Consider the following 24,172-nt stretch of genomic DNA (forward strand, 5'->3'; position numbering starts at 1 on the left):
GAGAGATGTTGCAGGGCTCTCAGAGTCCCAGATCCCGCTCTGGTCTCCAGGCAAAAGCGGACGCCGCCTGGCCCACCTAGTGCTCTTAAAGGGGCCGCGCACCAGAGTCAAGCAGGTGTCCCGCCCTTGATGGTCCTGAAGGCCAGGGGGTAAGGCTGGGCGCTGGAGGCAGCAGGTCAGGGGTTTCCCAGCTCTGCTAACTGCTTCATCATAAAATGGGAGTAACGCAGACATTAGTTTTCCCATTGCTGCCATAAACAAATTACCAAAAATTTAGTGGTTTGAAGCAACACAAATTTATTATCCAACAGTCTGTAAAGCAGGCCCACAGTGCTGGTTCCTTCCAGAGGCTCCGGGGAAGCGTCCGTTTCCTTGCCTTTTCCAGCTTTTCCAGAAGCGGTCCCCAACCTTTTGGCACCAGAGACCGGTTTCGCAGAAGACAATTTTTCCACGGATGGGGGTAGGGGATGGTTTCAGGATGATTCAAGCGTGTTGCATTTACTGTGCACTTTATTTCTATTATTTTTACATTGTAACATATAATTAAATAATTCTACAACTCACCATCATACACTCAGTGGAAGCCTGAGTTTGTTTTCCTACAACTAGACGGTCCCATCTGGGGGTGACAGGAGACAGTGACAGATCATCAGGCACCAGATTCTCTTAAGGAGTGTGCGACCTACATCCCTCGCGTGTGCAGTTCACAACAGGGTTTGTGCTCCTATGAGAATCTAATGCCCACCGCTGATATGACAGGAGGTGGCGCTCAGGTGGTAATACCAGCCATGGGGAGGGGATCTAACTACAGATGAAGTTTCGCTGGCTTCCCCGCCCCTAACCTGCTGTGCACCCTGGTTCCTAACGGGCCATGGACCACTACTGGTCTGTGGCCGGAGTGCTGGAATCCCTGTTCTAGAGGCTGCTTGCAATCCTTGACGAGTGGTACCTCCTTCCATCTCCAATACCAGCAAGGCCACCTCTCTCTGGCCAGCAGGGAAAGGTCTCCACCTTCAAAGGACTCACCCAATGGACTGGGCCCAACCAGACAATCCAGGATAATCTCTCTACTGCAAGATCCTTAACTCGGCCAGGAAATATGGCTCATACCTGTAATCTCAGCACGTTGGGAGGCCGGGGCAGGTGGATCACCTGAGGTCAGGAGTTCGAGACCAGCCCAGCCAGCATGCAACATGGTGAAACCCTGTCTCTACTAAAAATACAAAAATTAGCCAGCTGTCATTGTGGGCACCTGTAATCCCAGCTACTCTGGAGGCTGAGATGGGAGAATCACTTGAACCTGGGAGGCACAGGCTGCAGTGAGCTGAGATCACGCTATTGTACTCAAGCCTGGGCAACAGGAGCGAAACTTAAAAAAAAAAAAAAAAAAAATTATTCACTCAATCACACCTGCCGAGTCCCTTCTGCCATGTGAGGCAGCCTGGTCACGGTTCTGGGGATTAGGACACAGCTGTCTTGGGGGGCTGTTATCCTGCCACAGCTGCCAGTCTGCAGAGTTCGTAAGTGGGATCCTGCAGATGCCAGCACTGTGCCAGACACGACGGCACAGTTACTACTGTACTGCCTCCTCCATCCAAGGGATTCTGAAGCAGGAAGGGGAGCCCTCTCTTCCTTGAAGCCCAGTCTGGGGAAGGGGTGGGGCAGCAGGGGGAGTCACATCCGTCCTCACTGGGCCCCCAAGAGGACATCTTTTCTTCCATTTTCAGCCCAGTTCAAACAGGACAAGGTTCCATGAAAACGACTTGAAAAGACAGACAGGGATTCTTATATTCCCCAAACCACTCAAGGCCAGTAACTGGAAAGTTCTACAGTTCACACCCTGAGGAAACCAAATCACAGCATCAAATTATGGGAAAATCGAACTCTTTTTGCTCCCCTGCGAGGACAGCACTTTGCTACCTTGGCCGCACAGAGGAATGTTGAAAAATAGTGACCCCTGTCCCATCCAGTCATTTTCTTCCAGTCGGGCAGAGAATCCCCCTTGTTTAAAAATTTAATGGGAATCAGGACTGAGAATCACTAACCCAAAAGGACCCTAATTTTAAATTTATGAAAGTAAAGATGAATTTAATTATTAAGGATTGAAAGTTATAGACTAAACTATGTCCAGCCAGAGCAGAGGGCTGAGTGACTTCCACAGTGGTTTGTTTTGTTTTGTTTTGAGACAGAGTCTTGTTCTATCCCCCAGGGTGGAGTACAATGGTGCGATCTCGGCTCACTACAACCTCCGTCTCCCTGGTTCAGGAGATTCTCCTGCCTCAGCCTCCCGAGTAGCTGGGATTACAGGCATGTGCCACCACGCCTGGCTAATTTTGCATTTTTAGTAGAGGTGGGGTTTCTCCATGTTGGTCAGGCTGGTCTCGAACTCCCGACCTCAGGTGATCCACCTGCCTCAGCCTCCCAAAGTGCTGGGATCACAGGCATGAGCCACCACGCCCGGCCCAAGTGTTCTTATTTTTATAAAATATGTTCCTGACTGGACACACACACACACACACACACACGAGTGCATGCAAACAGAGAAAAAAACAATTTTGCAAGTAGCGCTCCATCTGGTTTGAAAAGGTTCTCAAGATCACTTTTAAATGGGTCTGATGTGTATTTTTTTTTAAGTAGCAGGTTCATTTGAAAACAAAAAAGGTGAGTGAAGACCCTGTCTTTCAAAACATAAAAATCTGCAATAAAACCGATGATTCCATACAGCGACTACTGTCAGTTCTGCGAAATGACACCCAGGTTGGCAATGTGTCTCATGGTTGGCCTTCCATGGGGACAGTTCCAGGGGTGGTCCATCTCACCCATGTGGGTGATCAGTTTCTTCATCTCGCTTGTATTAAGAGCAGTTCCAATCATCACCTGAGGACGAGACACAATGGTTCAACGTTTTAATCGTTTTTTTTGACATCAGAATGGCAGCTCTTCAGAAGCACTGTTCTCTAAAATGAGACTGGACAAGATTACAGCTCAAAAACTACCTTCCCTGAAAAACCTGCCCTCACAGAAGCCGATGTTCTAGATCTCAGCCCTCCTTTCTGTGACATCAAGCCTCTTGTGGCTGCTTCAAGGTGGCACCGCTTCCACTCCAGACGCGACCACACCTGTCCCGAACGCAGCCACTCTCAGCGGCCACCCTGCCCTCTCACCCTGGCAGGTGCAGCAGCCTCCTGGCTGGCCTCCCCGCCCCACTGCAAGCCCTCCAAGCCGCTCTCCACCCAGCAGCCAGTGATTACGTCTAAAGCGCGGTCAGGTCATGTCGTTCCGCTCCACGGCTTCCCCCTCACCTGAATAAAAGCCCCCGTCTGTCCCTGACTTAGCCCTCACTGGGCTGTGCCTGCACCCCCACCTCCAAGCACGAATGCCTCCCTTCCTCACCCCAGCTGCACTGCTACTCCCTTCCTCTTGCACAGGTCCATCAAGCAAACACCTGCCTCGGGGCCGTGGCACTCCCGGGACCCTCTCCCCCAGTGGGTGCAGGCGTCACTCCCCCTCTGTTGAGCTCCACCCTGCTGCCCTGGCAGGGTACTCCAGCCCTGGCCCTGCTGCCTCCCTACCATGGGTCCTCCGACAGGAAGGAGAAGAGACAAGCCTGAAGCCCTCTGTCGCCTCCCTTCTTCCTGCAGCACCCTAAGGGCTCGCCATGTGCCAAGCACAGTCGGAAAGCGGCGACAGCAGTGACAGCAGGGTTCCACCAGGTCGGAGGAGGACAGATAATCAACAAGTCAACAGAGAACCAAGACAGATGGCGCCCAGGACAGGGGGCCTGCCCCGGTGTGGGGAGGGGGTGAAGGTGGCAAACCCAGGTAGAGAGGAGGGTAGGGAGAAAGGGTGTAAGGCGGGGAGGAGACTGGGCGAGTGTGGAACTGGAAGGCGCTACATGGCTGGAAGCGTGGTAGGGAGGAGATGGGGCTGGAAGGGTGGGCAGGCAGTGACAACACCGGAGACGGAGGAGTAGGCCAGGGCGGGAGGGAAGGAGCAGCCTGTGGTTCCCTGAGTCACACTAAAGACTCAGGACGTCAAAACTGACCAGCTATGAGCTCAGCTCCACACTCTCACTCACAGACGCCAGGACTGCAAGGTTCGCATTAGGTTTTTTTTTTTTGCGAGGCAGGGGATGGTGGGGAGACTCTGTTGCCGAGGCTGGAGTGCAGCAGTGCGATCTCGGCTCACTGCACCTCCGCCTCCCAGATTCAAGCAATTCTCCCGCTTCGGCCTCCCGAGTAGCTGGGATTACAGGCACCCGCCACCATGCCCAGGTAATTTTTGTACTTTTAGTTGGGGTGGGGTTTCACTATGTTGGCCAGGCTGGTTTCAAATTCCTGACCCCAGGTAATCAACCCACTTCTGCCTTCCAAAGTGCTGGGATTACAGGTGTGAGTCACCACGCCCAGCCCATATTAGGTCTTTATCAAAGAAACACTGTGGCTAGAACTCACACTCTGGGTCCTCTTCTAATTAAACTCTGCCTTTGAGTCATTTCATCTCATCTCATGGCTGTAAGTTACACCTGATGCTCCCACAGCAGGCTCCATCCCACCCACTCCCCATGTGGCCTCCAGCTGCTGCTCTCCCCAGCTGTCGCAGTCAAGGCACCCCTTCCGCCGGGCGCGGTGGCTCAAGCCTGTAATCCCAGCACTTTGGGAGGCCGAGACGGGCGGATCATGAGGTCAGGAGATCGAGACCATCCTGGCTAATACGGTGAAACCCCGTCTCTACTAAAAAATACAAAAAACTAGCCGGGCGACGAGGCGGGCGCCTGTAGTCCCAGCTACTCGGGAGGCTGAGACAGGAGAATGGCGTGAACCCGGGAGGTGGAGCTTGCAGTGAGCTGAGAGCCGGCCACTGCACTCCAGCCTGGGCGGCAGAGCAAGACTCCGTCTCAAAAACAAACAAACAAACAAACAAACAAAAGCGCTGTTTGAATCTCTTGGCTGTGCTCACTGGCATCTAATGGGTGTCATTTATTTGTGGTGATGTCTGTCTCTCCCCACTGTCCGCTCCACAGGGGCAGGGGCTGCAGCCGCCTTGTTACCCCTGTGTCCCCAGCACCTGGAGCAGGGCAGGCCCCACAGCAGGGGCTCAAGGAGCATCTGCTGAATAAGTAAAGGAATGGCATCCTGGCCTTTCCCAATGGCCAGCTGATAGAGTCACTTTTCTTGGACATCAGGCTAATCCCCACTGCAGGCGAAGCCCCTGCTGCCACCTTCCACCACCAACCGGAGCAGCGGCAGTGGTGCCACGTGCAACGACAACCACAGCACCCCGTGAAGCACCCGCTGCCTCGATGACTCTGAAGAACCTTGTCTAATGTCACCGAGTCCTGGCAGCAGCAAACCTTTATCTACCAGTGTTGTTAGGACCCATAAGGTCCATAGACGAACAAGGTGCCTCAACCACTAACTGCGCTGGAGTCAACGAAAGCTCAGATAGAATACTGGCCGGGCACAGTGGCTCATGCCTGTCATTCCAGCACTTTGGGAGGCTGAGGCAAGGGGCAAAAGGAGACCATGTTTCTACAGAAAATTTAAAAATTAGCTGGGCATGGTGGTACGTGCCTGTAGTCACAACTACTCGGAAGACAGAGGCAGGAGCATCACTTCAGCCTGGGAGGTCAAGGCTACAGTGAGCTGTGATTGCACCACTACACTCCAGCCTGGGAGACTGTTTTTTCTTTTTTTTTTTCTTTGAGACGGAGTCTCACTCTGCTGCCCAGGCTGGAGTGCAGTGGTGTGAACTCGGCTCACTGCAAGCTCCGCCTCCCGGGTTCATGCCATTCTCCTGCCTCAGCCTCCTGAGTAGCTGGGACTACAGGTGCCCGTCACCATGCCCGGCTAATTTTTTGTATTTTTAGTAGAGACGGGGTTTCACCGTGTTAGCCAGGATGGTCTCGATCTCCTGAACTTGTGATCCTCCTGCCTCGGCCTCCCAAAGTGCTGGGATTAGAGGCTTGAGCCACTGCACCTGGCTAGGGATACTGTTTAACAGAGGTAACAAAAGTGCAATAATTATGAGTTCAAGGTCCCAGAGAACGCAGACTACATAGATGCTCAGCTACGATGTTCCACGTAGCTCTGTGTAAAATGACCCCTGGCAATCACAAAGGCATTTAACAGCCTTGACCAAATCAGGAGCTGGGCTGAGACCTTCCTCAGACCGCAAGCTTGAGCTGCTGACAGCCAGGCTTTCTTTCCTTACCGACTTCTGACAGACTCTGGAGGCAAACATCTGCTTGACTCTGGACGGCCGGCACATGACTCCAGGGCTGTCGCTTAGCATAAAGATCAGTTCATCGATGCCCTGGGGTCCGAAGGTCCAGTTTTTACTAGTTGGCAAGGAAATCAATTTAGCCCTTTCAGTGACTGGAGCTAAAAGAATACAATTTTGAGAAAAACTCATGACTTGAGAGACACGTTTCACTTGAAAGCTACTTAGAATGAACATCTGAGGCCGGGCGCGGTGGCTCATGCCTGTAATCCCAGCACTTTGGGAGGCCGAGGCGGGCGAATCATGAGGTCAGGAGATGGAGACCATCCTGGCTAACACGGTGAAACCCCGGCTCCAGTTAAAATACAAAAAAAAAAAAAAAAAAAAAAAAAAAATTAGCTGGACGTGGTGGCGTATGCTGGTAATCCTAGCTACTCGGGAAGCTGAGGCAGGAGCATCACCTGAACCAGGGAGTCAGAGGTTGCAGTGAGCCAGGATCACGCCGCTGCACTCCAGCCTCGTGACAGAGAGCGACTCCGTCTCAAAAAAAAAATCTGCTCTATGAATACTTAAGGAAAAATACATATATACATATACACATATAGACACACATATAAACTATTAAACCTCTTTTTTGAGATGGAGTGTCGCTCTGTTGCCCAGACTGGAGTGCAGTGGTGCGATCTCAGCTCACTGCAACCTCTGTCTCCCAGGTTCAAGTGATTCTCCTACCTCAGCCTCCTGAGTAGCTGGGACTACAGGCATGCACCGTCAAGCCCAGCTAATTTTTTTATTTTTAGTAGAGACGACGTTTTACCATGTTGGCCAGGCTGGTCTTGAACTCCTGACCTCAAGTTATCCACCCGCCTCAGCCTCCCAAAGTGCTGGGAATACAGGCGTGAGCCACCACGCCCAGCCTACTTCATTCTTTTTAATGGCCGCATAGGAAGTCACTGCATGGATGTACGGTAATTTGTCTGTCAAATTCCTGACTAAAGCACATTTCGGTTGTTTCCAATTTCAATCGTGCACTCAAAGCTGCAGCAAAGACTTCTGTGCACAAACCTACTCATCTGTGGGTGCATGTCTGGGAGACAGACGCTAGAGGGAGAATCACATATGTACTTTTTGATGGGAAATCTGTGAAAATGCACACTCCCGCCAATGGTGTCTAAGAGTACCTTTGGCCAATACTGGATATCAATCCTTCTAATCTCTGCCAGGCCGACCACTGGGTCCTTTGCTGGGTGGCTTCAACATCTAATGTCATTAGATACTGTCTTAGTAAATCCGGACAAAAGACAGACACCACCCCAACCTTCACACGAGAAACTGACACTGTCACTCTCAGTCCCACACAAGTAAACCCGATGAAAACGGATTTTCCACATTATCAGTGCTGTGACTACAAGAAATGACTGTTAAAGCAGACATTTTTTTTTTTTTTTTTTGAGACGGAGTCTCGCTGTGTCACCCAAGCTGGAGTGCAGTGGCCAGATCTCAGCTCACTGCAAGCTCCACCTCCCGGGTTCACGCCATTCTCCTGCCTCAGCCTCCCCAGTAGCTGGGACTACAGGTGCCCGCCACCTCACCCAGCTAGTTTTTTGCATTTTTTAGTACAGACGGGGTTTCACTGTGTTAGCCAGGATGGTCTCGATCTCCTGACCTCGTGATCCGCCCGTCTCAGCCTCCCAAAGTGCTGGGATTACAGGCTTGAGCCACCGCGCCCGGCCAAAGCAGACGTTTTAAAGCAGACTCTGTTAAACCATGGATGTTTATCTGGTTCTCACCTGGCGGCCTGAGCTGAGGATGAAAGAGCTGAGATTAGGCCGGGCACGGGGGCTCACGCCTGTAATCCCAGCACTTTGGGAGGCCAAGGTGGGCAGATCATTTAAGGATGGGAGTTCAAGACCAGCCTGGCCAACATGGTGAAACCCCATCTCTACTAAAAATAAAAAAATTAGCCGGGCGTGGTGGTGGGAACCTGTACTCCCAGCTACTTGGGAAACTAAGGCCGAAGAATCGCTTAAACCCAGAAGGCAGAGGTTGCAGTGAGCTGAGATCGTACCAGTGCACTCCAACCTGGGTGAAAGAGCGAGACTCTGTCTCAAAAAAAAATAAAGGAGCTAATATTGTTGTTTCTTTCTATAAGTGCTCCAGGAAGACACGGTCCCATGTCACCATGCTCGTCACCATCACAATCAACCACAGGGGACAGTCTGGTGAACTGTGAGACCTCCACACGGCATGGATTACTGAGCCCACGTTTCCTACTGTGGGGGGCTCCACACAGAGCTCAAATCCAAGTCATAACCAAACCAATCCCCAAATGTTATCTTCGAGGGTCTGTCTCCTGGTACCAATCCCGTATCAGTCAGAATACAATCAAGAGACAAAAACCATACCAGTGATTTTAACAGGGATTCTGTTTTTTTTTTTTAAAGACAGGATCTTGCTCTGTCACCCAGGCTACAGTACAATGGCATGATCATAGCTCACTGCAGCCTCAAACTCCTGGGCTCAAGTGAGCCTCCTGCCTCAGCCTCCTGAGTACCTGGGACTACAGACGTGCAGCAGTGCACTTGGCTTTTCTTTTTTTTTGAGACGGAGTCTGGCTCTGTTGCCCAGGCTGGAGTGCAGTGGTGCGATCTCGGCTCACTGCAAGCTCCGCCTCCCGGGTTCACGCCATTCTCCTGCCTCAGCCTGCTGAGTAGCTGGGACTACAGGCACCCGCCACCGCGCCCGGCTAATTTTTTGTATTTTTAGTAGAGACGGGGTTTCACCGTGGTCTCGATCTCCCAACCTAGTGATCCGCCCACCTCGGCCTCCCAAAGTGCTGGGATTACAGGCGTGAGCCACCGCGCCCGGCTTTTTTTAAGAGATGGGGTCTCATTATATTGCCCAGGCTGGTCTCAAACTCCTAGCCTCAAGTGATTCTCCTGCCTCAGCCTCCCAAAGTGCTGGAATTACAAGGTGTGCATCACCATGCCAGGCCTGAGGAGGAAAAATGTATAATAAAGCATTACACAAACTAGTAAAATGTGGTTAACTACTATGCTAATAAATACAGGAATGGAAAATGCTACTACCTCTAGGGGAGAGGGAGAGTCCTCAGAAAAGGAACTCTTTTTTTTTTTCTTTTTCTTTCTTTTTTTTTTTTTTGAGATAGAGTTCGCTCTTGTTGCCCAGGCTGGAATGCAATGGTGCAATCTCGGCTCGCCACAACCTCCGCCTCCCAGGTTCAAGCGATTCTCCTGCCTCAGCTTCCTGAGTAGCTGGGATTACAGGCATGCACCACCACATCCCGCTAATTTTGCATTTTTAGTAGAGACAAGGTTTCTCCATGTTGGTCAGGCTGGTCTCGAACTCCCGACCTCAGGTGATCCGCCTGCCTCCGCCTCCCAAAGTGCTGAGATTACAGGTGTGAGCCACCATGCCTGGCAGAAAAGGAACTCTTGTAAGAGGCTCCTCCCCACTCAGGCTGAGTTTCAGACCTCCTTGGAGCAGGAGTGGCTGCAGCCTGCTGGATGGAGAGAAGCTGCCAGAGTGAGTGATGACGCAGGAACTCCTGCACCACAGGAGGGAAGGGAAAGGACATCCCAGAAGCATCCCAGATACCAGCACAAATGCCACCTCCCCGGTGCCAATCCCAGGCTCTCCCGGGAATTGTCTGAATATGCCCTGGTTCCCAGTACACAGATAATCTGTTCAAAAGCTGGTGCTGGCCTAAAAGACCCAAGTCTTCCATGTCTTTGGAGTCTATGTCCTGCCACAGAGAACAGTATCTGGCCAGGCGCAGATGCTGTAATTAAAACTGTGCACTACCGTGCCCGGCCAATTTTATTGTAGAGACAGGGTCTCCCTATGTTGCCCAGGCTGGTCTTGCACTCCGGGGCTCAAGTGATCCTCCCTCCTCGGCTTGGCTTCCCAAAGTGCTGGGATTACAGGCGAGAGCCACCGCACCCAGCTTCAAAATACTCTTAAGAAAAAACTTTGCCTGGCCAGGGGCAGTGGCTTACATCTGTAATCCTAGCACTTTCAGAGGCCGAGGTGGGTGGATCACCTGAAGTCAGGAGTTCGAGACCAGCCTGGCCAAAGTGGTGAAACCCGGTTTCCACCAAAAATACAAAAATTAGCCAGGCATGGTGGTGCGCACCTGTAATCCCAGCTACTCAGGAGGCTGAGGCAGGAGAATTGCTTGAACCCGGGAGGTGAGGGCTGCAGTGAGCCGAGATCGCGCCACTGCACTCCAGCCTGGGCGACAGAGCGAGACTCTGTCTCACAAAAATAAAAAATAAAATAAATAAAAATTTAAAATAAAAGTAAAAAATTAAAACGTTACCTTATCTCTTTTCTTAGTTCATCTTCGGCTGCTTGATTTTCTCCAGGGCAAATCTTTGCCCTAAACTTCCTATAATTCTGTTCACCTTCACTTTGCTGTGTTTCACGATGTAACTGCTTTATTTGTTTAGCTAAAGAATTCATAGAAAAGTCCAGGGCCACAACCTTCTTATTCACTTTTTTTTTTTTTTGAGATGGAGTCTCGCTCTGTCGCCCAGGCTGGAGTGCAGTGGCGCGATCTCGGCTCACTGCAAGCTCCGCCTCCCAGGTTCACGCCGTTCTCCTGCCTCAGCCTCCCGAGTAGCTGGGTCTACAGGCGCCGGCCACCACGCCCGGCTGATTTTTTTGTATTTTTAGTAGAGACGGGGTTTCACCATGTTAGCCAGGATGGTCTCGATCTCCTGACCTCGTGATCCACCCGCCTTGACCTCCCAAAGTGCTGGGATTTACAGGCTTAAGCCACCGCACCTGGTCCCTTCTTATTAATTTTAATGGCTACATCAACCTGAGAGGCTGACACATTCTGAGTATTTACTAACTTCTGACGAATGTCAGAATTGGAAAGAATTTCTTCTTTTTTGAAACGCTTTGTGTTTGGGGATGCGAGATCAGTTGGCTGAGGCGAAACTCGAAATTCACACCCTGTGTCTACCTGGTTTGGATGGCAGTCCACATCTGAAAAAGAGTCATCCGTTTCAGGCGCTTTCTCATGTGAGTCCGCATGTTCCTGCGAGCCCCTGTCCTCTGGGGAGCTGGCCGCACACTCGCTGCTGCAGTGACCGCCCGTGTCTGGGATGCTGAACCCCTCAGAATCCACGGAAGTGCTGCCGTGCCCCAAATCCTTCACCTCCGCTCCGTCCGTAGGGTCCCTGGGTCCCTGACTGGAACTCGCTGCCTCTTTCTGAGGTCTCAGGAAGCCTCTGTCCGAGACCGCATCTGAAGTGCTAGAAGATGGCACACCCCTTTTCTGTCCGAGAGGGCTCCTTCTTGCTTCTGGAGTCTTCGGGCTGTGAGGCTTGTTCTCTGTTGTGTGACGAAGAGAAAAGGCCTCTCGCAGTCTGGAAATGGACACATCCCTTTTTTCTTCTCGAGTCCTTAATGAAGGGGAATGATCCTGCTTTTCTACCAGGGGCTTCTCCAAATCCGCTGCATGCATTTTTACTAAGTTACCTAAGCAAACGTGAATGGAGAAGAGGGTCAGGGACTATCCTGAAATGGTGAGAGGACGTGCTTATGTGAACAGACACTTCACAAAAGAGGAGATCCGCATGCTAATTACACAGACAAACACGGTTCAATGTTCAAAATAAAACTATAATATGGGCCAGGTGTGGTGGCTCACGCCTGTTATCCCAGCACTTTGGGAGGCCAAGGCAGGTGGATCACATGAGGCTAGGAGTTCGAGACCAGTCTGGACAACATGGCGAAACCCTGTTTCTACGAAAAATACAAAAATTAGCCCGGTGAGGTGGGGCACATCTGTAATCCCAGCTACCTGGGAAGCTGAGGCACGAGAATCCCTTTAGCCCGGGAGGCAGAGATTGCAGTGAGCCAGATGCTGCCACTGCTCTCCAGCCTGGGTGACAGAGCGAGACTGTCTCAAAAAAAACCCAAAAACCAAAAACCAAACCAAAACAAAAAAACCCAACACAATATGATGTGGCCATATACTCACCAGAATGGGCAAAATCAAAAAACAACAAATTCTCACAAAGATCGGGATCAAGTGGAATGACTGAATACCTCTGGTAGGAATGAACCCGGTACAGCTGCTTTGAAAAGCTCTCTGGGAATACCTCCTAAATCTGAATGTATGCACACCTGCAACCCAGCATAGCTACTCCTATCAGAAGTGCTTATCGGCCGGGCACAGTGGCTCACGCCTGTAATCCTAGCCCTTTGAGGTCAGGAGTTCAAGACCAGCCTGGCCAACATGGTGAAACCTCGTCTCTGCTAACAATACAAAAAAAATTAGCAGGGCACAGTGGAATACACTTATAATCCCAGCTACTATGGAGAATGAGAATGAGGCAGGAGAATCACTTGAACCTGGAAGGCGGGGGTTGCAGTGACCCAAGATCACTCCACTGCACTCCAGCCTGGGTGACAGAGCGAGACTCCCTCTCAAAAAAAAAAAAAAAAAAAAAAAAAGAACTACCTATGAATGCTCGTCAAAACGCGTGGATAAGGATGTTCATGACAGCATTCTTCATTATAGCCCCAAACTGGAAACTATTCAAATATTCACAAATTATGGTATCTGACTGTAATGGAACACAGTATAGCCAACGAAAAAACAAATTTTGCCGCATGACTTGAGTGAATCTCACAAACAAAATAATGAGAGAAAGAAACAAATCACAGAAAAGGACAGACTGAATAACCTCAAATTAAAAACAGATTAAACTATACTGTTACGGTTTGTTTTTTTGTTTGTTTGTTTTGAGATGGAGTCTGGCTCTGTCGCCCAGGCTGGAGTGTGGTGGTGCGATCTTGGCTCACTGCAAGCTCCGCCTCCCAGGTTCACACCATTCTCCTGCCGCAGCCTCCCAAGTAGCTGGGACTACAGGCGCCCACCAGCACGCCCGGCTAAGTTTTTGTATTTTTAGTAGAGACGGGGTTTCACCGGGTTAGCCAGGATGGTCTTGAACTCCTGACCTTAACTTATCCGTTCACCTCAGCCTCCCAAAGTGCTGGGATTACAGGACATGGATGGTGAAACCCTGAGCAAGACGCTGTCTCAAAAAAACAAACAAACAAATTTACATGACCATAAAATGTTATCTCATTCCGGTCAGAGCAGAGCTGTATAATTTCATTTTATTCTTTTTTTTTTTGTTTGAGACAGAGTCTCGCTCTGTCGCCCAGGCTGGAGTACAGTGGTGCGATCTTGGCTCACTGCAAGCTCTGCCTCCCAGGTTCACACCATTCTCCTGCCTCAGCCTCCCAAGTAGCTGGGACTACAGTCACCTGCCACCACGCCTGGCTAATTTTTTGTATTTTGTTTAGTAGAGATGGGGTTTCACCATGTTAGCCAGGATGGTCTTGATCTCCTGACCTTGTGATCTGCCTGCCTTGGCCTCCCAAAGTGCTGGGATTACAGGCGTGAGTCACCACACCCGGCTTCATTTTATTCTTTGAGGCATTAGTCACTAGTTGTACTGAAATGCCAATGGAACTTACCTGAATCAACAGAAATGTTAAGAACAACAAATGGATACTGATGTCGATTATACATGTGGTAGACCTCGTTCACAAGTCTGGAGACCTGCACAAAATACAAGGAGTAGAAAAGAATAAATGACAAATGTTCCCGGCCCCCCACATTCTAACAACATACTATTCTAACCAACCAGCATGTTCTTAGAAGGGAATTTTTTTTGTTTGACTGAGACAAGGTCTCGCCTTGTCACAGGCTGGAGTACAGTGGAGCAATCATGGCTCACTGCAGCCTCAACCCCCCAGGCTCAAGTCATCTTCCTGCCTCAGCCTGCCATGTAGCTTGGACTACAGGCAGGATTTCTTTTTTCTTTTTTCTTTTTTTTTTGAGATGGGGTCTCACTCTTGTTACCCAGACTGGAGTGTAATGGTGTGATCTTGGCTCACTGCAACCTCCACATTCAGGGCTCAAGTGATTATCCTGACTCAGCCTCCAGAGTAGCTGGGATTACAGGCATACGCCACCACAACCAGATAATTCTCGTATTTTTAGTACAGAGAGGGTTTCACCACGTTGGCCAGGCTGGTCTCGAACTCCTGATCTCAGTTGATCCGCCCACCTTGGCCTCCCAAAGTGCTAGGATTATAGACGTGAGTCACTACACCTGGCCTAACGATACATCTTTTAACAGCTTTACTGAGATATGACTAACATAGAATAAACTACATAAATTTAAAGTCTGCAATTTCACAAATTTTGACATATACACAAACACCTGTGAAACTATCCCCACAATCAAGATAATGAATATATCCATCACCAAAAGTTTCCTCACAACTCATGAAGTGATATTTCGCTAATCATAGATCCCTAAAACTGAATCTTCTTCCAACCTAAAGTTACTCTACGAGAAATTCTAGTGAAATGTGGGCACAGCTTAAATATTCATAAAACACATTCAATGTACACAGAAACATATTTATGACATTAAGATGTCATTAGAAATAAACCAAAAATCACATTAATTATTAATAGTTATAATTAATTTAAATAATTATAATATAAAATAACTAATAATTATGAATCCATCACACTACAGGTCAAAAAATTTAGAAGTTCAAGCACATCTGGCAGATTACAAGCAAATTCTAAAGCATCATTAAAAAACAGGGGTCAGGAGCGGTGGCTCATGCCTGTAATCCCAGCACTTTGGGAGGCCGAGGGATTGCCTGAGCTCAGGAGTTCTCGAACAGTGAAACCCCATCCCTACTCAAATACAAAAAATTAGCCGGGCATAGCAGCATGCACCTGTAATCCCAGCTACTCAGGAGGCTGAAGCAGGAGAATTGCTTGAACCTGGGAGGTGGAGGTTGCAGTGAGCCGAGATCAAGTCACTGCACTCCAGCCTGGGCGACAGAGCGAGACTCTGTCTCAAAGAAAAAGAGAAGCAGAAAATATTACTGAGGTACAATGTTGTGCTGTAATCATATCAAGATGATCGGTTTACATTTGAGGCAGAAGCAGTCTGAACCCTTATTTTCCTAGGAAAATAGAAAGAAGAGAAAATATAGAAATCTATAGAAAATATAGAAACCATGTAATCAGTCTATACTGAACAGTGACACAGAATGTTATAAAATGTTTAGTTTCCTCAAATAGTTTTAGTTTTTACAATAATAAATATACTGGTAATTAACAAGTGTTTATATATTTATGTATATATACACACAACATATATAATATATATATTCACATACAAACACACGTATATGCAATTTAAAAAACTATACACAGAGGCCAGGTGCGGTGGTTCATGCCTGTAATCCCAGCACTTTGGGAGGCCAAGGCAGGCAGATCACGAGGTCAGGAGTTCAAGATCATCCTGGCCACATGGTGAAATCCCATCTCTACTAAAGGTACAAAAAATTAGCCAGGTGTAGTGGTGCGCACCTGTAATCCCAGCTACTTGGGAGTCTGAGGCAGGAGAATCACTTGAACCCAGGAGGTGGAGGTTGCAGTGAGCCAAGATCGCACCATTGCACTCCACCCTAGGCAACAGAGCAAGACTCTGTCTCAAAAAAACCAAACGAACAAACAAACAAACAAACAAAACTGTACACAGATAGATACGCTCCTTGACTCATGATAGGGTTATGCCCTGATAAACCCATAAGTTGAAAATATTGTATGTCAAAAATGCCTTTGTGATAACCTATCTCAGCCTTGCCTCAGAATACTTACATTACTCTATAGGCAAAATAACACAACACCTATTTTATAATAAAATGTTGAATATCTTCTGTAATTTATTGAATACTATACTAAAAAAAAATGGTTACATAGGTATTTGAAGGATGGTATTTAAGGCAAAAATAACTTTCGCAACAAGGTAAAGTAGTAGAAAAATACAGATTTTTTTGAGACACAGTCTCACTCTGTCACCCAGGCTGCAGTGCAGTGGCACAATCTCGGCTCACTGCAACCTCCGTTTCCCAGGTTCAAGCGATTCTCCTGCCTCAGCCTCCCATGTAGCTGGGATTACAGGTGTGGGCTACCACGCCTGGGTATTTTTTGTATTTTAGTAGAGACGAGGTTTTGTTATGTTGGCCAGGCTGGTCTCGAACTCCTGGTCTCAAGCAATCCACCCACCTCGGCCTCCCAAAGTGATGGGATGGCAGGCATGAGCCACTGTGCCCAGCCAGAAAAATCTTCAGTTGAAACATCTTAAGTTGGGGGCCATCTGCAGTAGACTTCTGTAAATGCCCAAAATAAGATAACATTAAAGCCATGTTTCTCAAAGTCCTGAGTTCCATGGTATCTGCCTATTATCAGAAAAAAAGTTATCCATTAAAAGTCAAAGGCATAAAGGATAAACTAATACAAAAAAATTGTAAATACCTTTGCTGGGTCACAAGGCCGCTGGCTGATAAACAAAAACTGTCCGTCTGTTGAACTCCTTCCAACTCCAGGTGCGCATTGTGAAATGAAACCTGAGATGCTATTCAACATTAATATGGTGAGGACAGGATTCCAGAGTGAAAAGGATTAGAAACACGATCACATGGCACATTCTTAAAGTGAAATGAAAACAAAACCCCAGGTGACGAAAGTGTCACTATTGCAGTGCATGGGTATCTGTGCTCCAAATCTTGATGAGTCATCAAAGAACCAGACCTCCTGGAATGCTCTGAAGCTCCTACAGTCAACCAATGCACCACAGGCGATGCAGTGGGTCCAACACTGATGTGCTGCAGCTCTCCTTATCCCTCCTGATAAATCCTCCGTTAAGAGGAGTGGGTCTCGCTTCAAATGCATGCTCAGAACCTCCGTACTGCCGCCCCCGGTTTGTCAATGAAGTCTAACCACTTGTGCTCAGGATTCTGCCCACATTCCCTCCCCTTTCACAATCTCCCAGTTAGGAAGCTTGTATCTCTCGTCTTGGTAAAGCGCTTGCTTCACGAGACCCACCCCGGGACACAGGCGTTTCCGGAAGAACACCACCTTCACACGAAGACACGAAGCTCCGTGTTTACAATCTCAGCCATAGGCCAAAAGCAAGTGGAGGAAGAATAAGAAATATAGATCTAGACACAAAAAACAAACAAAAAGAAATAGAGATCTTAGGCTGGGTGCGGTGGCTCACGTCTGAAATCCCAGAGCCTTGGGAGGCCAAGGTGGGCAGATCACCTGAGGTCAGGAGTTCAAGACCAGCCTGGGCAACAAGATGAAACCCCATCTCCACTAAAAATACAAAAAATCAGCTGGGCATGGTGGTGCACACCTGTAGTCGCAGCTTCTCGGGAGGCTGAAGCAGGAGTATCGCTTAAACCCGGCAGGTGGAGGTTGCAGTGAGCCAAGATCATGGAACTGACCTCCAGCCTAGGCAACAGAGTGAGACTCTGTCTCCAAAAAAATATATATATATATACACACACACACACACACACACACACACACAGATACATATTTATATATAGATAGATATTGTATATATCTATATATATTTTTATATACCCATCTATATATATTTATATATATCTATATGTATACATATAGATATATAAAATAGACAGAGAGATTTCTCTTTTTACAGGACCAATCCTATTTATGGAAGTGTCTATTTTCTTATACTAAAACTAATGACACTAAACTGCCTTCATCACTGGCCAGAAAAGTCAAAATCATTTAAAATGATAAAATAATTTAAAAGTTAGTCTAACTAAACAGAGCCTTAAAGAAGACTAACTCAACAGAAAACCACCTGAAATGTACCAGTTACTAGGAACATGGTTTGAACTGAGTAACTGAGTCCTTTGTATAAATCATCTTTCTTAGCAATAGCACTGCTCACAGTTTTATCAAGGACATAAAAAACTATTATCCCTAGCCAGGCGCCGTGGCTCACGCCTGTAATCCCAGCACTTTGGGACGCCAAGGTAAGCGGATCACGTGAGGTCAGGAGTTGGAGACCAGCCTGGTCAACATGGAGAAACCCGTCTCTACTAAAAATACAAAATTAGCCAAGCGTGGTGGTGCGTGCCTTTAGTCCCAGCTACTCAGGTGGCTGAGGCAGGAGAACTGCTTGAACTCAGGAGGCAGAGGTTGCAGTGAGTCAAGATAGCGCCATTGCACTCCAGCCTGGGCAACAGAGTGAGACTCCGTCTCTTTTTTTTTTTTTTTTTTTTTTTGAGACGGAGTCTCGCTCTGCCGCCCAGGCTGGAGTGCAGTGGCCGGGTCTCAGCTCACTGCAAGCTCCGCCTCCTGGGTTTACGCCATTCTCCTGCCTCAGCCTCCCAAGCAGCTGGGACTACAGGCGCCCGCCACGTCGCCCGGCTAGTTTTTTGTATTTTTTAGTAGAGACGGGGTTTCATCATGTTAGCCAGGATGGTCTCGATCTCCTGACCTCGTGATCCGCCCGTCTCGGCCTCCCAAAGTGCTGGGATTACAGGCTTGAGCCACCGCGCCCGGCCGAGACTCCGTCTCTTAAAAAGAAAACCAAAAAAAAAAAAAAAGACATGAAACTATTAGCCCTAAAATCACTATCTTAAAAAAAAAAAAAAAAAAAAAAAAACTCTCAGGATAAAATCTTCAATTGTAGTTCTCTTGCCAGCAATACTTACTAAAAAAGATTATGCAGAGCATCCAAACAGCTCAGACCTTACTCTTCACACACGGAGTCACTAGGGGGCAGCTGAACAAAAGGAATGAGGCTTTCCAACTAAAACAAATTCACATTTACTTCCTAATAAAGGCAGAGTGGACTTGTTTTCTTTCCTAGTCAAGCTATCCACATTACGAGCACAAAAAAATTAAAAGAATCTTTTTTTCATTTTGGTTTTTGAGACAGGGTCTCCCTCTATTGCCCAGGCTGGAGTGCAATGGCTCAGTCATACCTCACTGCAGCATCAAACTCGCGGGTTCAAGCCATCTTCCTGCCCAGCCTCCCGAGTGAGCAGCTGGGACTACATTAACATTCATTAACTTCAATTATACACAAATGCAAATATTACACCCTAATATGCAATAGTACGTATGATATATATATGTGACATATGTATTTCAATTACACACAAGGACATATATACAGTGTGTGTATATACATACACACACACACACACACACACACACAAACACACACACACGTATTTATGCCTCAGTCTTCTTGGTCCAAAAGTCAGGATTTTACTTAACAGGGAAAAACTACATACCTCTCACTAAGATCAAGAACAAGGTATTAATAATAAAATGCTCATTATCTACAATTAGAGAAAACAATTAGAGGAATATAAGAAAAAGTAAAAGTGCTCGGGCACGGTGGCTCACACCTGTAATCCCAATACTTTGGGAGGCCGAGGTGGGCAGATCACCTGAGGTCAGGAGTTCAAGACCAGCCTGGACAACATGGTGAAACCCCATCTCTATTTAAAAAAAAACAAAAAATATTAGTTGTATTATTAAGGTCAACTTAATAATACAAAGATATCAGTTACCCTAAATTACTTTATAAATATGCAATCTCAATAAAAATACCAAAAAGCTTTTTCCTGAAACTAGATAAGCTGACACTACAGTTCACATGAGGTGGAAGAAAATCAAAAACAGCTCAGGGAAAAACACCATTTGGACATGGATAAAAGTGAATCCAGGCCTTGAGACCATCCTGGCTAACATGGTGAAACCCCGTCTCTACTAAACAAAATACAAAAATTAGCCGGGCGTGGTGGCGGGCGCCTGTAGTCCCAGCTACTCCGGAGGCTAAGGCAGGAGAATGGTGTGAACCCAGGAGGTGGAGCTTGCAGTGAGCCAGGCACTCCAGCCTGGGTGACAGACCAAGACTCCGTCTCAAAAAAAAAAAAAAAAAACACTGGGTCCAGGCCAGGCATGAGTCCCAGGACTCTGGAAAGCTGAGGCAGAAGGATCGCTTGAGGCCAGGAGTTTGAGATCAGCCTAAGCAATCCAGTGAGAATACATCTCTAGGCCGGGAGCAGTGGCTCACACCTGTAATCCTAGCACTTTGGGGGGCCGAGGCGGGCAGATTGCCTGAGCTCAGGAGTTCAAGACCAGCCTGGGTGACACGGTGAAACCCAGTCTCTACTAAAATACAAAAAAAAAATTAGCCGGGTGTCGCAGCGTGCACCTGTAGTCCCAGCTACGCAGGAGGCTGAGGCAGGAGGATTGTGTGAGCCCAGGAGATTGAGGCTGCAGTGAGTTATGATCACCTCTCTACACTCTAGCCTGGGTGACAGAGCAAGACCCTATCTCAAAAAAAGAAAAAAAGAAACAAAACAAAACAGACTTCATCATTTAAAGACAAACAGAAATACTTACAGATGAATCTCTTCAAAAGCCAAGAAAAGAGAGACTCCATGGAGAAAATATCAGTTTGGAAGTAACAGATGTCAAAGGCAGACAAAAGGTCCTGTGAGGCAGGGCTAGGAAATGCCCGCTGGATTTGACTGCAATTAAATCACCAGTAATGTTTACTGGCTGACTCAGCAACGTGAAAAGGACAAAACTAAAACGCTGAGAACTGAAATGAGAAACAGAAATAGGAAATCTTCACAAGAGAGTAACTGCATTGCTTGCTGTGCAACCCAAACAGAAAGAAGAACAAGTATTTGAAGGATGATCACGTCATTCATTCCCCCATGATCTAGGACTCAACAGTAAAAACAGAATTCTGTCTACTTGGACCACAGAATTTCCGTCCCTGGAAAAATGATATGCACCAAGTTCTCCTTGGGCAGCAGGCCCTCTGCTTACATAAGCACCAAGAATAAGCTAAGTTACGGTAATGTAATGGTTGTTATCAGGAAAACTATCCATAATTATATCAACTTGAATGAAGAAATTTTTCCAAGTCCTAGAAAATCTTTTAAATCCACAAGTAACAAAATTGGTTTCTCCTTATAATCAATGCAAACGATGTCATGGAGGGTGACAATGCAAACGATGTCACGGATGGTGATATGGTTTTGGTTTGTGTCGCCGCCCAAATCTCATGTTCAATTGTATTCCCCATTGTTGGAGGTGGGGCCTGGTGGGAGGTGACTGGATCATGGGGGCAATTTCCCTCTTGGTGCTGTTCTCCTGAAACTGAGTGAGTTATCACAACACGTGGTTGTTTAAAAGTGTGTAGCGCCTCCCCCTCCCTCTTCCTCCTGCTCTGGTGATGGCAGATGTACCCGCTTTCCCTTCGCCTTCCCCGTGACTATAAGTGTCCTGAGGCCTCCCCAGCCACGCTTCCTATGACAGAGCCTGCAGGCGGGAGGCAATTCAACTTCTTCTCTTTATAAATTACCCAGTCTCGGTTATTTCTCTATAGCAGTGTGAGAATGGACTAATGCAAATAGCATTTTCCTTTTGTGACGACTGCCAAGAATATCAGCCCTGGGTGCAGCTCAATTTCAACAGCCTTAAAATATACTACCCATACATATAAGCTTCACAAATCATTTTTGGTGCCGATCTGCCACACTCACTACATTTTACAGGATAATGTCTAGTTCCACATTCCCATTTTAAAGTATGAATCCTGGCTGGGCACGGTGGCTCATGCCTGTAATCCCGGCATTTTGGAAGGCTGAGGCGGGGTCACCTGAGGTCAGGAGTTTGAGACCAGCCTGGCCAACATGATGAAACCCTGTTTCTTCTAAAAATACAAAAAATTAGCTGGGCATGGTGGCACACGCCTGTAATCCCAGCTACTTGGGAGGCTGAGGCAGGAGAATCGCTTGAACCCAGGAGGTGGAGGCTGCAGTGAAACGAGGTCATGCCACTGCACTGCAGCCTGGGCAACAGAGCAAGACCCCATCTCAAAAAAAAAAAAAAAGAAAAAAAAGCATGAATTCTTACAAACCTCTGAAAATGCATCATAAAATAAAGTAGTGGAACATATACATAAGCAGGAAAACTCACCTGCAATGTGTTCATTTTCTGCTGCTCTTGGAAACAGTGCAGAGACTGTGGCTGGTAGACCTAGACGGGGAGAAGCAAGTCATTGAAGTCATAAGTGCTCTGGCTTGCAAAGGCAGGAATCTCCTGCGTAAGAACCACAAAAGAAAGCTCAATAGGCTGACACCCTGTGAACACTCAGCCTGCAAACACTCAGAAGGGCCTATAAGAGTGATACAGGGTTTCGCCATGTTGGCCAGGTTGGTCTCGAATTCTGGCCTCAAGTGATCCGCCTGCCTCGGCCAACACGGCAAAATCCCCTCTCTACTTAAAAATAACAAAATAATTAGCCAGGCATAGTGTCACATGCCTGTAGTCCCAGCTACTCAGGAAGCTGAGGCACTAGAATCCTTTGAACCTGGGAGGTAGAGGTTGCAGTGAGCCGAGACCACGCTGCTGCACTCCAGACTGGGTGAGAGACACTGTCTCAACACACACACACACACACACACACACACACACACACACACGAGTGATGGGGAAGCATGCACTTGTAACTTTGTAACTCTAAGATAATCAGGTAGTAATTAGACAAGTTAGACTCTCATGGGTAACATGACTCCTTTTACAATCTGCCATCATCAAATACAACGTGCAAAAAGAAAAAAAAAATCCCATCATACAGCTCATGTTTCTTGTGGTTTGCTGAGACAGGGTCTCAATGTGGCACCCAGGCTGGAGTGCAGTGTTGCATTCTCAGCTCACTGGAGCCTCAACCTGCTGGGCTCCATCGATCCTCCCACCTCAGCCTCCTGAGTAGTTGGGACCACAGGTGCATCCCAGCATGTGTGGCTACTTTTGTATGTTTTGTAGAGTCAGGGTCTCCCTATGTTGCCTAGGCTGGTCTCTAAATCCTGGTCTCAAGGGATACTCTTGCCCTAGCCCCGCAAAGTGCTGGGATTACAGGTGTGAGCCACTGCATTCTTCCGCATTTCCTTATTGCCTCTTTTTTTTTTTTTTTTTTTTTTTTTTTTTTTTTTTTTTTTTTTTTTTTGAGACGGAGTCTTGCTCTGCCGCCCAGGCTGGAGTGCAGTGGCCAGCTCTCAGCTCACTGCAAGCTCCGCCTCCCGGGTTCACGCCATTCTCCTGCCTCAGCCTCCCGAGTAGCTGGGACTACAGGCGCCCGCCTCGTCGCCCGGCTAGTTTTTTGTATTTTTTTAGTAGAGACGGGGTTTCGCCGTATTAGCCAGGATGGTCTCGATCTCCTGACCTCGTGATCCGCCCGTCTCGGCCTCCCAAAGTGCTGGGATTACAGGCTTGAGCCACCGCGCCCGGCCCCTTATTGCCTCTTTAAACTGCTTAAAATCAAAAAAGCCATACGAATTGAGTATGTGAGCCCTCAGAAATGAACGTGTATAAAATATGGTTTTGTTTCTAAATTATCTAACTGAATTTGGTTATTGCTGCACCTAATAATCGTCTATTAAGAAAACTAGGATACGGGAGAAAGAACACTGGCCTGGGAGATAAGACTCCTGAGTTCTACTATGAGCACCTCTACCCACAAAGCTGGTGACCTGGTCAAGTCGTCCACCTAAGGCCCAGTCTCTTCCCCTAGCAACTGAGGCAGCAAGAGAGAATCCCTGCAGACTGTTCCTGCATTACTACGATTTTCCAGGGCAGATCTAAGGGGGGAATCAGCAGATACTTAAATGAGACAACAGAGGTGCTGACAGACGTTTAGGAGCGGTCGAAATCTGGAGCACGGAGAGGAGGAGGAAGGGCTGTTAGGGGTTAGTGGGGAGTGGAGACGACATCCGCAGCTGAGGCTGGTGACACCCTCCACGTCCCCTTAAGCCTCCTCCTCCCAGATCTTCCCATGCAGCGCCTGTTCGGTGCAGCCAGACCCTGTCCTCAAACCCAAACACCCGTCTCTCCTGCAAGCGATCGGGACCCTCCCCCTGCCCCACACTCTAAGGTCCCCAACACACCGTGACTTCACCCAGGCCCTTCTCGCTCCGAGCCCGAAAACCCAAGACCTACCCTCCTGGAGCT

The 24,172-nt window shown here is 47.9% G+C and overlaps 2 protein-coding genes across 9 annotated transcripts in view; one reads left to right on the forward strand and one right to left on the reverse strand.

The window, feature by feature from the left end:
- Positions 1-24,172, forward strand: part of LOC104667537 (protein PMS2CL-like) — a 1,213,215-nt gene that overhangs the window by 967,650 nt on the left and 221,393 nt on the right. The gene's annotated exons all lie outside the window — the stretch shown is intronic.
- On the reverse strand, positions 283-24,172 carry LOC115898233 (protein PMS2CL-like). Of its 8 annotated transcripts, none has more exons than XM_030932239.1 (6): positions 24,161-24,172; positions 22,142-22,201; positions 16,622-16,721; positions 16,373-16,476; positions 13,747-13,831; positions 10,934-11,733 (listed from the first exon to the last, which is right to left on the reverse strand). In XM_030932239.1, the coding sequence occupies exons 4-6, from the start codon at positions 16,403-16,405 to the stop codon at positions 11,018-11,020; spliced, it is 834 nt and encodes a 277-aa protein (XP_030788099.1). In that variant the 5' UTR covers positions 16,406-16,476; positions 16,622-16,721; positions 22,142-22,201; positions 24,161-24,172; the 3' UTR covers positions 10,934-11,017. The 8 variants fall into 8 exon arrangements, 7 of the variants coding, with proteins under 7 accessions (XP_030788101.1, XP_030788099.1, XP_030788098.1 ...); XM_030932238.1 differs by lacking the exon at positions 24,161-24,172 and adding an exon at positions 20,552-20,753 and having other exon boundaries at positions 22,142-22,176; XR_004057926.1 differs by lacking the exons at positions 16,373-16,476; positions 22,142-22,201; positions 24,161-24,172 and adding exons at positions 283-1,152; positions 2,440-2,877 and having other exon boundaries at positions 11,216-11,733; positions 16,622-17,396.

The sequence above is a fragment of the Rhinopithecus roxellana genome, chromosome 6 (assembly GCF_007565055.1).
Source record: "Rhinopithecus roxellana isolate Shanxi Qingling chromosome 6, ASM756505v1, whole genome shotgun sequence".
NCBI lineage: Eukaryota > Metazoa > Chordata > Mammalia > Primates > Cercopithecidae > Rhinopithecus > Rhinopithecus roxellana.

Excerpts from the sequence above, each read along its gene's own strand:
- LOC115898233 (XM_030932236.1), bottom strand. The coding sequence starts at position 16,732 with ATGTTGAATAGCATCTCAGGTTTCATTTCACAATGCGCACCTGGAGTT. Across the intron at positions 13,832-16,621 it reads GGCCTTGTGACCCAGCAAAG|GTCTCCAGACTTGTGAACGA; the intron begins GTATTTACAATT and ends TATTTTGTGCAG. Across the intron at positions 11,734-13,746 it reads TAACATTTCTGTTGATTCAG|GTAACTTAGTAAAAATGCAT; the intron begins GTAAGTTCCATT and ends ACGTTTGCTTAG.